This window comes from Onychomys torridus, chromosome 2 (assembly GCF_903995425.1).
Source record: "Onychomys torridus chromosome 2, mOncTor1.1, whole genome shotgun sequence".
In the NCBI taxonomy this organism is placed as follows: Eukaryota; Metazoa; Chordata; class Mammalia; order Rodentia; family Cricetidae; genus Onychomys; species Onychomys torridus.
Window position 1 is genome coordinate 83,684,716 of NC_050444.1, and position 14,818 is coordinate 83,699,533.

The 14,818-nt window shown below is 40.9% G+C and overlaps 1 protein-coding gene across 1 annotated transcript in view; it reads left to right on the plus strand.

The window, feature by feature from the left end:
- Nucleotides 1–14,818, plus strand: part of Pappa (pappalysin 1) — a 239,598-nt gene that overhangs the window by 185,912 nt on the left and 38,868 nt on the right. The window contains exons 15-17 of the mRNA XM_036177331.1: nucleotides 13–196; nucleotides 11,721–11,931; nucleotides 13,243–13,414. Of these exons, the coding sequence (XP_036033224.1) occupies nucleotides 13–196; nucleotides 11,721–11,931; nucleotides 13,243–13,414 (567 nt within the window). The remainder of the gene's footprint in view (nucleotides 1–12; nucleotides 197–11,720; nucleotides 11,932–13,242; nucleotides 13,415–14,818) is intronic.

Consider the following 14,818-nt stretch of genomic DNA (forward strand, 5'->3'; position numbering starts at 1 on the left):
TCTGCTCCTCAGGTGGGACCAAGCATCACAGTGACATGTACAGAGGGCAAATGGAACAAGCAGGTGGCATGTGAGCCAGTGGACTGCGGTGTCCCAGATCACCATCACGTCTATGCTGCCTCCTTCTCCTGCCCAGAGGGCACCACCTTCGGTAGAAAATGTTCCTTTCAGTGTCGCCACCCTGCCCAGCTGAAAGGTATTCTGAGCTCTTTGTCCCAGTTTGGCCTCCATTATCTCTGAAAAACCTCCTTCTGAGTCTGAGACACCAAGAGGTGGACAGAGTTGTGTCTCATCCAGGATTCTTTTTACCATTTGTAGTTATAGAAACTGTCTTGCCACGCAGCCAGAAATTTAAAAAATATAAAAATTTATATGTGTATAAAAATGAAAGTGAATACCCTTTCAAAATTTTGTAAATCTTGCAAAAAAAGATAGCAGGGACAGGGCAGGGCAACAAGGAGAATTATATATAGAATGAATGTATCTAGCTTATTGTATATGATTAAAAACCAGAAAAACTTATGTGGTGTTATTATTAGTCTTTGAATTATCCAAAGGGAAAAAATCAGCTATTAGGATTTAAAGAAATAGCCCAAAGTTGCTATGTTAGTGATAGCAACCATGTTCTGTCCCTAGACTAAGCAATAAGAATATGGAGGTGAAGAAGAGGGAGTCTGGCAGTCTGAGGAAGAGGCCACATTTTAGAAATGGGTGAGAAACTGGCCTGGAGGCACATAGTGAATTTCTAGAAATGGAAGTCTTAAAGGAGGTCTCACAACCAATCCAGAAAACCAGGAAATACTGAGGGCCCAAAGTCCATCCAGGAAAGGAAGGAGCTTCACAGAGCTCAGAATAGCAATTTGTGTCTGATTTCAGAGATATAAGGGTTCTATGCTACAATTGGTTTGTTTGCAGAAATGATATTTCATTCTTAAATACCAACAACAATAACTAACTTGATCATAGAGGTCCATTGTGCCATAGAGTGTGCATGAGGAGTTCTGTTGAGTGTGGGGACACTGGTACTATGTCCCTGAATATGCTGAATAGCAGATAAACTACTGTGTATGGTTAAGTTTTGGGTACTTGGATGATTAAGGAGTATCATGAATCTCACTAGTTTTTCAAGGGGACATTGACCCCCAAAGCTTATATAAAATTGACTTCCAAAGGCTAAATGAACTTGTAGCCTTTGGATGCAATGTCTATGGTCAGAAGCTCAGGATGGGAATTTAGCTCAGTGGTAGAGTGCTTGTCTAGCAAGCGCAAGGCTCTGGGTTCAATCCTCAGCTTCAAAAATAAAAACAAAACAAAAACAAAACAAAACAACAACAACAACAAAAGGAAATGACATATACTCAAACTTAATAAAATGCGTTGGCTGAATGTTGTGATGAAGAAATGATACAAGAATAAAAGACCCAGCTTTAATTATAAACTGTTCCTCAAGAAAGACAGGAAGCACACCTGGCCTATATACCCTAGCTCCTTCTCTTTTTCTATCAAAGAGGAATTGAATGATAAAAGTGATAAAAATGATAAAAAGATAAAAATTATTTTTCATTTTGAGCTACTGTAAAGGTTAAGATCAAAGAAAAGAGGGGAAGAAACCAATGAAAAATAAAAACTTTCTAGCTTCTAAGGCCAGTGGTTCTCAACCTTCCTAATGCTATGACCTTATAGTGTGGTGACACCAACCATATAATTATTTTCATTGGTACTTCATAATTGTAATTTTGCTACTTTTATGAATTGTAAAGTAATTACCTGTGTTTTCCCATGGTCTTAGGCAACCCCTGTGAAAGGGGTTCACAACCCACAGGTTGATAACCACTGTTAAAATCTAAGCAATCCAAACCTGTTATATGGCTCTATCTGTCAATAAGATGCAGGATGTATTAATAACTAGAACGTCATACCTTTCTTAATCAGAGGCCCTTGGGAAAAGAAGGCAAATAAATTAGCATTGATTATTGAAGGTCCTAGTGTGTCAAATCCTCAAGCAAATCTTTCTGCCATCTTTTATGTGACTGTGGATGAAGGAGAAGGGCATTGTCATGGAAAGGTGGTTTCAGGAGAACAGCCCTTTTGACAGTTGTTGAGTCTCAGTTTGCCTATCTCTTGAGAATTCAGGGAAACATCTTGACTTTCCACACTGACCTGTGGGGACCAGCTGCTAGTTCATGTAGCCTTTCTATCAGTACCAACTACACACACCTTTCCTCTGAGGTTTCCACTTGGACCTGCTGGCAGCAAGGACTGAATGATAGTCCCGTTCCCTCTTTGAGCTTCTTGATGCTACCTCATTTCACCTTTCTCAAGAAAAGATCAAAATAACTTTTCCTCCATTATTTTATTTCATCTGCTGTGTTTTCCTCCTTTCTACTTCTTATTTTTTCTTTCCTTAAACTATGTTTCAAGGGGAAAACAAAAGCAGTAGCCATCGAATCAGAAAGTTCCAGGTTGGATCCAGCAAGACAGCTCATTGGATAATTTCCATATGATGACATCCATGCACCCACACATATGCACATACAAATGAGCAATAATAAATAAATGAGAAGCAATAAATAGTTAAAAATAAGAAAGTCCAGATGCTACTGGTTTTGTTCTTTACCAGCTCTTTGACATAGCTAATCAGTGTTGCTCCCATGACCCACCACACCATTACTTAAAAAATACGCTTAGGGGTTTTCACTGACAAAGCCATTAGAGGTGAAAAGCTGGCGTTTATAAATGTCTGCACTGGAGAAAGCACTTGCTGAAGACTTCTTTTTCCCTCCACATCTGAGAAGTGGGGGATCCCCAGCCCGACTGCTGACCTTGTCCTGTATAATCCTTGTGGCTAGCAACTATGGAGTCATATTCTACCCTCTAAAGCTCTCGGGCACCAGTATTGTTGTCTTTGGAAGAGCACAACTATATAGGAAAATCCAATAACTGTACCCCTAAAGTGCTTCATCCCACACAAGTGGCACAAGCCCCCTTGCTCCTCTATTTCAGGTGATTTATTTTCTCAAATATCCTGAAATGTTGTTTTAATCCAAGCTTCTCTTCAAGATTTATGCAAAAGAACACAAGAGTTCAAATCTTAAGATAACTTCTGGCAAGGTTTTCACTACTGTTGTTGATGTTCCTCAAATAAGCTTGGTAAGCATAGGCCAAATTTATAAAACTGCATGATGGGGAAGGTGCTCTCAAATTCAGAAAAGACAACTTTAAGATGAAGACTGTAAATATTGAACTAATGAATTAAATACATTACTTTTATTACCTAGGGAAGTCTAACTAACTCACTCAACCATGATAAATAGGTATATTTACTATTAACTAGGAAGCACAGCTTCTGAAGGTAGGTACATCCTCATGCTACAAAATCTCCACAGAAGGTCTACATTCTACTTCTACCTCTTGTGACCTTTTTCCATCTCAGATTTTCATATGAGCTTATAAAACTCATTCAACTCACTGGCTTCCAAAAGATACACTGTTCCATGGAGAATTTTCTGATTTCTTGGTTTTTATTGACTGTGAGGTAAACATGAAGAATGGCATAGTGACGTCTAACAACCTTGTTTACCAGGTGAAATACTCTCCCTGTGCTTTGCCTTTGCCTTCCTCCATCTGTGTTTACAAAGAAGTAAACAATATTCCAGTTTCCTTTATTTCTCTTCTGAAGAATGATTCTCTGTCAATGATCCCTAAAAACAACTGCTTCGTGAGACATTCTTTTTCCTTTGTATTTAATATTTGGAAAGAAAAATGAGCTACCTTGATAAAGAAATCTGAATGTGAGGTGAAAAGATGGGGATGGTAGTATCCCACTGTGTAGGTGGTCCTTGATTCCATACTACACTGATCTAAACCCTTTACTCCATAAGCCTTTTGGTGAATGCACCTTTGCAGGGTTTCTTTGGCTTAGTTCATGGGTAGGAGCTCCAGTGTGGTTGAGGAGTCTGACAGACGTGGGAATGCCAAATCTAATGTAGATTTAACTTCTTTCAATCCCAGTAGCCTCAAGAAATACATGTTAGAGGACTAGTTGTTTCTTCAGATGCTTTTACTAATATTTCACCTTCTTCTTGATTTTCTCAAGCTTCATACATTGTTGGCTGAAATTCCTCTGGGTTACTTTTGGGAAATCAGCCTAAAGTCCTATGTGGTCACATTGCCTGCCCCACTGGGTTCTCTCTGATTTGTCTTTTCATTCTTCCACTTCTGTAACTTCTGTTAGTGTCTATTCCTTACCAAGTACAATGAAAGTGAGTATCTTTGTTATCCTAGAAATCCTAGCCTTAGGCTAATGCAGCTTTTTGAAGGCTTGCTTCTCCTTATTCTAGTACAGCTAGCTGAATTCTTTTTCTCTTCAGACTATGATGTATCAGTACCCTTTCAGATCTTTTTGTTTTTTATTAAGAAATTTTTTTCTTCACTTTACATACCAACCACAGATCCCCCTCTCATCCCTCCTCCTGCACCCCCCAAAACTCCCCCAACCCACCCTCAAAAAAGGTAAGGCCTCCCATGGGGAGTTAGCAGAGCCTGGTACATTCTGTTGAGGCAAGTCCAAGCCCCTCCTGGCTGCATCAAGGCTGTGCAAGGTGTCCTACCAAAGGTAATAGGCTCCAAAAAGCCAGTTCATGCACCAGGGATAGACCCTGATCCCACTGCCAGGAGCTTTTTAAACAGACACAACTGTCTCACTTGCACAGAGGTTCTAGTCCAGTCCCACGAAGGCTCCACAGCTATTGGTCTGAAGTTCATGAGGTTCCACTAGCTTCATTCCATTTTTATCTGTATCTGTAGATTCCCCATCATGATCATGATGCTCATAGAATAACTCTTCATTCTCTTCGACTGGACTCCAGGGGCTCTGCCAGGTGCTTGGCTGTGGATCTAAACATTTGCTTACATCAGTTACTGGATGAAGGCTCTAGGTTGACAATTAGGGTATTCACAAATCCAATTACTGGGGTAGGCCATCTCAGGAACCCTCTCCACTATTGCTAGTAGTCTGAGCTGGGGTCATCTTTGTGAATTCCTAGGAACTTCCCTAGCACCAGGTTTCTCACTATCCCCATGATGTATTCCTCTATCAAGATATCTCATTGCTCTCCCATTCTGTCCCTGTTCCAGCTCAACAATCCCATTCCCTTATGTTCTCATCCCCCATCCCCTACACTCTATTGCTTCCACTCATCCCCAGTTTACATAGGAGATCTCATCTATTTCCCCTTCCCATGGTGATTCATGCATGCCTCTTAGAGTTCTCCATGTTAGCTAGCTTCGCTGGAGCTGTGGTTTGTAGTCTGGTTATCCTTTGCTTTACATTTAGTATCCACTTATCAGTAAATACATACCATGTTCATCCTTCTGAGTCTGGGTTACCTCACTCAGAATGATATTTTCTATTTGTATCCACATGCCTGCAAATTGCATGATATCATTTTTTTTTTTTTACAGCTGAGTAGTACTCCATTATGTACATGTATCACATTTTATTTATCCATTCTACAGTAGTGGGGCATATAGGTTGTTTCCAGTTTCTAGGTATTACAAATAAGGCTGCTATGAACATAGATGAGGAAGCATCCTTGTGGTATGATTGAGCATCCCTTATATACCCAAGAGTGGATCATAGGGTCTTAAGATAGATTGATTCACAATTTTTTGAGAAGTCATCATACCGATTTCCAACGTAGCAGTACAAGTTTGCATTCCTCCAAAAGTGGAGGAATGTTCCCTTTGCTGCACATCTTCTCCAACATAAGCTATCATCAGTGTTTTTTATCTTAGCCATTCTGACAGGTGTAAGATGGTATCTCAGAGTAGTTTTGATTTGCATTTTTCTGTTGACTAAGGATGTTGAGCAATTCCTTAAATGTCTTTCAGCCATTTGAGATTCTTCTGTTGAGAATTCTCTGTTTAACATTGTAGTCCACTTTTTAAAATTGGATTGTCTGGTATTTTGATCTCTAATTTCTTGAGTTCTTTACATATTTTGGAGATCAGCCCTCTGTCAGATGTGGGGTTGGTGAAAATTTTCCCCATTCTGTAGGCTGTTGTTTTGCTTTTTTTTTTTTTTTTTTTTAAACCATGTCCTTTGCCTTACAAAAAGTTCTCAATTTCAGGATGTCCCATTTATTAATTGTTGCTGTCAGTGTCTATGCTACAGGTGTCATATTTAGGAAGTGGTCTCCTGTGCCAGTGTGTTCAAGGCTACTTTCTACTTTCTCTTCTATCACGTTCAATGTTAAATCCTGGTTTTTTTTTTTTTTTTTTTTTCTTTTGGTGGTAGTGTGTGTGTATTTCTCTTCTTTGGAATTTGCTGCTGTGAAATTACCTATTGCTTGTGTCTTTGTGGGTGCATCTAACTTCCTTAGGTTGGAATTTTTCTTCTAGTACTTTCTGTAGGGCCAGATTTGTGGTTAGGTATTGTGTAAATCTGGTTTTGTCTTGGAATATCTTGTGTACTCTGTCTATGGTGATTGAAAGTTTTGTTGGGTATAGTAGTCTGGGCTGACATCTATGGTCTCTTAGTGTTTTTAAAATGTCTGTCCAGGTCTTTCTGGCTTTCAGATTCTCAATTGAGAAGTTGGGTCTTATTCTGATGGGTCTGCTTTTATAAGTATTTTTCCTTTGCAGCTCTTAATATTCTTATTCTGTATGTTTAGTGTTTTGATTTTTATGTGATGATGGGTCTTTTTGTGGAGAGGATCTAGTCCATTTGGTGTTCTGTAAGCTTCTTGTATCTTTATTTCCTTCTTTAGGTTGGGAAAGTTTTCTTCTATGATTTTGATAAATACATTTTCTCTGACTTATATCTGGTATTCTTCTCCTTCTTCTATCCCCATTATTCTTAGGTTTGGCCTTTTCATGATGTTCCAGATTTCTTGGACATTCAGTGTTATGACTTTTTTTTTTTTTTTGGCTTTAGTGTTTACTTTGACTGGTGAATCTATTTCCTCTATGTATCCTTCACTCCAGATAGCCTCTCTTCCATCTTTTGTATTCTGTTGGTTGTGCTTGCATCTGTACTTCCTGTTCATTTACTCAGATTTTCCATTTACAGTTCCATTACAGGGAACTGATTTTCCCTCAGTTTGTGTCTTCATTTGCTTCTATTACAGTTTTCAGCTCTTGAACTGTTTCCTTCACCTGTGTGATTGTTTTTTCTTGGTTTACTTGGCTTTCATTAAAGGATTTATTGATTTCTTCCAATTTTTGTCTTTTCCTTAATTTCTTTAAGGGAATTTTTCATTACCTCTTTAAAGGCCTCTATCATCTTCATACAGTTATTTTAAGGTCATTTTCTTCTGCTTCCATGTTGGGTATTCAGGTCTTGCTGTTGTAGAACTGCTAGGTTCTAGTGGTACCATATCGCTCTATGATGTTGTATGTAGTTTTGCACTGGTGTCTATCCTAATCTTCCTCCAATTGATGTAGGATGTGTGTGTCTGAGGGAGCTGCTCTTGGTCCAACATGTACTGGCTGTGTCTGTGTCTCAGGAGGCCACTGTTGGACCACTTGGCACTCTTGCTCCAATCAAAGTTCTTGGTATAATCAGAGCTGGCAAATTTCATGTCTCAGGGAGCTGCTGAGGTCATAGGGGGATGGGTGGGTTTTGGAGAGGGAGTGGATCTTATAGATTGCAGGTTCCAATGAGGGGTGTTGGTGGGGAGGCCTTCCCACAGAGGTCTTCCCTGCTGGCCTGCAATTGCAGCAGCAATGGGTGGTGGTGGGGGGTACAGGTTTTGCCTCGGGTTCAAGGTACTAGAGCCCCTTTCACATCTTAAAATGTTCAAATTTGCTAAGAACTCAGAAGTAGCATTTGCTTAGGACCAGGGAGGGTAAACAACTCATTCAAAATCACAAGTGAATTCACGACACTTCATTCATGCAACAAATGGAAACAGAGGGACTACTATATACAGGATGCCATACTAGGCTCTGGGAATAAAGAATAAGTACAACGCAGGCCCTTGTCTTATGACCATATCTGTGACCACACTATGTGGCAAACATGGGAAACAAGACAAAGCAAAGCAAAACCAGACTGAAGGTCTTTTTGATTCTATTCTATGATAATTTCAATGCTTAATTTTTTCTTGCATGCACCATTATTTCATACATTTTGGGGAGAAAATGTCATGTTTGGATACACTTATTAATTGTGCCCTGATCAAATTACGATAACTGGTCTATCTATTACTTTAAACATTTATGACTTACTTATTGTGTGAGCATTCAAAATATTCTCTGTTTTTGAAATGTACAACATAGCATTATCAGCCACAGTTACCCTACAGGATACAGAAATCTAATTTTTCTTGAATATATTCTCAAAGTGACTTGTCTGCTGAATAATCTTCTAAGTACAATAATCTCAATGAATACCACTCTTCAGACACTACTAAATGTTTACAGTTCCTTTCATACTTACTGGAGAAGAAAATTTCTAAACACATCTGAAGACAGGCTAAGCAAGATTCATTTTGCTGACTTTAAAAGATCATACATACATACATATAAGTATGTAACAATTACTAATGGAAAAAGAGATTATAAATTTGAAAAAGATCAAGGAGTGGGTTATGGAGTATTGTGGGGAGGGAAGGAGGGATGGAAATGATATAATTATAACCTCAAAAATTAAAAGAAATAATTTTAAAAATTAAAAGAGGGCTATTTGCAGACAAGATGGCTCAGTTAAGAATACTTCCTGCTCTTGTAGATGACCCAGATTAGATTCCCAGCATCGACACAGTGGTTCACAACCATCTGAAACTCCAGTTACAGAGGCTCTAACACCCCCTTCTGACCTCTGTGGGTACTAGGCATACCCATCATACAGATAAATATTTGGAGGCAGGACACTCATACACATAAAATAAAATCTAAAAAAATTTAAAAAGATGAACAAAAGTAATTATAGAGTAACACAACTCATGAGAACTCAGTAATAGTATATACACTTTTTAATATATACACTTTCACACTCTGCTAGAAATGTCAGCTTTCATTTTGTGACTCGTTATGTTCTCCAGAAAACACAGATTGGAAAATATGAACATGGTATTGACAAGGCAGTAAGTGTCTCTTCTAAAGCCAGTTAACAATGGAGACAATGAGAGCTTATTCTTTATGAGAAACTGGAAGGAAAGACTAGAACATGCCTGAGTGGTCAAAACTCTAGATAGTCTAGAATTCCATGAACAGTCATTGTTTGGATGCTGGTTCCAGCAACACCTACTCCTTGGATTTGTGCACAAGGGTAAATCATGTATTTGTGACCAGAAGCAAAAACCTCAGTGTATTAACCATCCTCCTGAGTATATGGACTATTGTCAAGGGCACAGAGTGTGTATGTCAGAGTATATATGCCCTGCTTTCTTCAGCACCACTTGGTAGATGCAGGTAGTGGCAATAACTAGGGACTGGAAATCCTGATCCTGCAGAGTCCACTCTCTGTACCAGTTATGAGCTGATGATGAGGGTGGAGGACATATCCATGGCCCTGGATCACAATTCTGCTCTACCCTGATTATTCTCTTAGCTCTGGCTGATAACTTCTATTTACTCTTTCCTAGAATGTACATTTTCAATCAGATCCTTTCCTCTTCATTAAGATTCTGCAGTCCTTATGTCATCTCACAACAAAGAACTATGTCTCCCATTTCACAGTTCACAGCATTCATAGCTGATACAGTCCCAACCCTTTGATAAAAGCACCAACATTTTAGTCATGGATAGCTTATCACCCTTCAACAGTTCGGAAAGGAAACCTTCACTGTATCGTCTAAAGCTCCCATTCTTACTAAGCTGCTGATACCTCTGACATTCCCAAACAACTAGACACCCTAATTCCCCAAAACAATGCAGGGAAGTTCCCTGTCCCTGGTGTTCTGGAAGTCTCTTTGCTTTGGTGAAAACTCAATGACTCATCCTTTCACCCCTCTCCCCTTCCCAGGGATGTGAAAATATCTACCTGTTGGTATTACAGCTTACAAGTTAGCATTTTCTGAGGGGGTTTGCAAACACTATTGTCTCATGTCATCCAGGTGACTCACACTGACCAGGGAGCGAATTAATGGTGAGAGGAGACCAGAAGCATGTACAGAAAACTGGGAAGTAATTCTCTTGTCATTCTTCTCTCTTTTTATTTTATCCAAGGTCATGCTTCCCACACCTTCAAGAATACTAGCTAATTCATATTTCATGGTAATTAGTCATGCCCTTTCATATACCATTAAATCATAAGTACCATGTACATGTTATTTTTGTCTTGTTTTATTCATTGCTTTGCTCCCAACATATAAAGTACCTGGTATACCACAAGCAGTGAACAGATGTTTGCTGAGTGAATGAACATCTCCGTACATTTCAAATAGGCCTTTGATGGACACTTAAAAGTGTTGCTGTGGCCGGGCAGCGGTGGTACATCATGCCTTTAATCCTAGGACTCAGGAGGCAGAGCCAGGTGGATCTCTGTAAGTTTGAGGACAGCCTGGTCTACAGAGCGAGATCCAGGACAGACACCAAAACTACACAGAAAAACCCTGTCTCAAAAAACAAAAAACAAACAAACAAAGTGTTGCTGCATTTAATCTTCTCAATGCTGGAAAAGTAGGAAAACTCACTTTTTTCTATGGGCACAAAAATTCCAGTTAGACCATCAGGAATGGAAAATAAAAGCTTTACTGAACACAAAGAAGCAACCTCTTACTGTATAAACAACTATGTCTGTAGCTAGACAAAGTTGGTTTTGAGCCTTTTGCTATTGTAAGACTTGATCAAGCTGCCCTCTCTTTTCCAAATGGGTATTAGCATGCTGAGCACCCTGCATTTCAAAAGCACTCTGTGCATAGTAGCTGCTCAACAAATGTCGGTTCCCTTCCTAGCAATCACAGTCTCCCTGCCCTGCTCCAGATCCAGAGAGGGCCATGTTCTTCCAGCACCCTTTGGCAACACCACTCAGTGTTAGCCAATTGGAGGAGACTAAGTGGAGACACACCCACTGCAGGTCCTCCTCTCAAGGTCTTCAGTTTGGGAAAGGCTGGGGCTCCATAATGCTTGAGCTGGCAATGAAAAGCCTGGTTTCTGGCTTTCACTTTTGTCTGCCCCCACCCCTGTCAGGCGACTATCCTGAAGGTAATCAGCACTCTGTCAGAGCTGGCTGGCTCTGGTGGCAGAAAGTGCTGTGCTCACGGCTGCTGTGGCAGATCTTCCCTGAGCACTGGGGTCTGAATCGGTGTGTGTGGGGAGAGTAAGAGAAAGAAAAACTCCAGAAAACATGATGTTGTCACTTCCAGACACAGGGAAGCCTGGACAGATACAGGGCCCAGGAACAGAGAGAGCTCTGGGTTAACATCATGTAGGATAGGTACCACTGGGTCTGGCAAGGACACTTACCTACAGGGCAAGGGGATGATGGAAGGAGCAGGAAGGGCTTTTTCCTGTGTAGCATGTGAGGCACAGAATGATTTGGATTTCAGTGCATAGTAGACATGGGCTAAGCCTAGCTTCCATGTCTGTCTGCTTTGCAGCAGCTTCCTAGGGCTCTTGGGAGATCGTGAGTTCTTAGAGGGAGGCCTTGGAATTCCAGTCAGGAATCCCTAGGGACCTCATGTTGGATAAAACTCAGGCAGCTCCAGTGTTAGCTTAGCTTAGCTGTTGGGGGACTCATTCCTCTGCTAACCCTGCCTGCCTGTGTCTTCCAGGCAACAACAGCATTCTGACCTGTATGGAAGATGGACTGTGGTCCTTCCCGGAGGCCCTGTGTGAGCTCATGTGCCTCGCCCCACCCCCAGTTCCCAACGCAGACCTGCAGACAGCCAAGTGTCGAGAGAGCAAGCACAAGGTGGGCTCCTTCTGCAAGTACAAGTGCAAACCTGGATACCATGTGCCTGGCTCGTCCCGGAAGTCCAAGAAGTAAGTGGTGCTGGGAACACACTCTCAGGCTCTGAGGAGGGGCACAGTCAGATCTGGATACATCTTTGGAAGGAAATAGTCTTGGCTTTGCTGGAGGCCATACCAACCGTGTCCCATTCTGTCCCATGCAAAAGACACAGCAGAGTAGGTATTGGTCACACACATCTACTTTCAAGTCACAGCTCCAATGCAAACTGGCTGGCTATATGATCTCAACCGAGTGGTTTATTTTTCTCTGCCCTCCTATTTTTCCAGCGGCAGCAAGAAGTTAGTAAGTTACCACATAGTGTTGTTATAATGTAGAAGGACTTGCAAAAATGCCTTGCACAAAGTGCTTATTCAAGAAATATCAGATGTTCACATCATCATTTTACAGACACCCAAGAGAACCCTCTGGAAGGAAAAGAGAAGACAAGGGGCTGGTGGGGATTGAGCTTTGTCCCAAACCACACCTGGCTGACAACCTGCCTATCTTCAACAATGTTGTTCAATGAATGCAATTTTCTTCATTCTTTATTATTATTATTATTATTATTATTATTATTATTATTATTGCTGACATGATAATATAATTATAGCATCTCCCCTTCCCTTTCATCCCTCCAAACCTTCCCACGTACACCCCCTTGCTCTTTTCAAATTCATGATCTCTTTTTTGGCATACACACATGTGTATACATATATATGCACACACATATATTCATAAATACGTAAATATGCCCTGTTCAGTCAATATAATACTACACACACATACATATCTCTATCTATTATCTATCCCTCTGTCTTTCTATCTATCTATCTGTCTGTCTTTCTATCTGTCTTTCTATCTATCTATCCACCTGGGGAAGACTATTTCTCCTGCTTTCAACATTCCTTAGTTGCTGTAGTTCTTTATCTAGGGATGAGGCCTCATAAGCTTCCTCTTTACATGTTAACATGTCTATTATTGTCATCTTTGTTTACGTCACGTTTAAGCAGCCATATTGATGAGACTTCAAGGTGCTTCTAAGAGGCAAAAATATGACAGCAAACTTCTTGTTCTTCTGACTTTTACAGCCTTTACTCTCCCAGTTCTGCAATGACCCCTGAGCTTAGGTGCAGGGGTTGTATTACAGATGTATCAGTTGGTGCTGGGCTCTACAACTCTGCATTGTGACCAGGTGTAGTTTTCTAAAATCATCTCCATCATATATGCCTCACACATTCCACATACAGGCTGGGGATTATGAATAGGAAGACAATGTGAGGCATGTAGGTTCGTGTTCAAACTATGTGATTCTTGGCATAACTATTCTTTCATCTTTCCTGAAGACGGGCCTTCAGGACTCAGTGTACCCAAGATGGCAGCTGGCAGGAGGGAACTTGTGTACCTGTGACTTGTGATCCACCTCCAGCCAAATTCCATGGGCTCTACCAATGCACCAATGGATTCCAGTTCAACAGTGAGTGTAGGATCAAGTGTGAAGACAGTGAAGGGTCCCAGGTAAGCCCACTGAAACCTGAGATTGAGGCCTCCTCCCCTCTGCTTAACAACTGCTGTCTCCCGGGCTCTGTCTACACAGCCAAGCTTGTGAAATGATAGTGTCACCACTGCAGAAGCTGAGAAGCAGGACTTCTAGTATGTTCTTTTGTAAGCTCTCTGAGCTCTGTTTTCTGTCTATGAGCCTATTTCATCCAGAGAGTCTTAGCTATGAGAATTTCTTTTTGCCTTTTTTTTATTATTAAGAAATTTTCTATTCATTTTACATATCAACCACAGATGCCCCTCTCCTCCCTCTTCCCCCGCCAGCCTCCCCCAAGTCTATCCTTCATTCCCACCTCCTCCAAGGCAAGGACTCCCATGAGGAGTCAGCAGAGCCTGGTACATTCAGTTGAGGCAGGTCCAAGCCCCTCCCCCTGAACCAAGTTAGCTGTGAGAATTTTTTGAACATTAGAACTGTTAGATATTTGTTGAGCAATTATTAAAGAAAACTATATATGGCCTCTTGGCAGGTGAGATGGATAAGTTATGTGACTGTGATAGGAGTGAGTGGGACTTTGATCAGCTCTGCTCACTTCCTACTACCATCACTACTCACATTGTCCTTGAAGCATTTAAAGACAAGAGGCTGCCATTATTGTTAGTCATCCATTGACCCCTGAAACCTGCAGAGGGGGCTTTATTAAGGTTGGGCGAACACTTCTGAGCACAGTATGGAACAAAGGAGAACAGAAGGCACCAGCATGGATTTGAGTTAAGCCACATGGAACTAAAGGATAAGTGTTCCTGCCTGCCTCTACTGAATGGACTTTGTAAATGTGCGGCCTTCATCCTCCATACCCAACCTCTGCTACTCAGTCAGATAGGCAGGAGGTCACAAAAGTAAAACAAAAGTCCACAGAAAAGCCATTTTCCCAGAACCCACCACTTATAGTTGACAAGCTAAACCTGGTGTTCACTGGTGTGCAAAGATCACCAGCCAGGTGAACCTGGAAGGTAAACAGTGTCCTACAGATTGAAGTCCTTCATGTTCATTATTTCTTAGCCTCCAAATACCAAATACTGCTAAACTAATACTCTTAGCATCCCCCTTTTCCTTTTCCAACATTTAAGTAATTCCTGGACCTACTTATTCTTCCCAAAATACCCCATGAAGCTGTTCCCTCTGTACCCAAGGCAACTACCCTGATAAAAACTACTGTGTCTTTTTTTCTGGACCACAGTGCTCTTAATCATGTCTTTTCTTATCACCTCAATTCTCTGGCTTCAAGCCCTTATAAGCTAGCATCTTTTTGTTTCTTTGGGATAAAATCCAACCCTATTAGGCAGCATTTCAGACACCACCTCCACCCCCAGGAAGACTCAGGTCCCCTACCTTCTCTGTGTTTCTAGCTTAAGTTTTTCCAT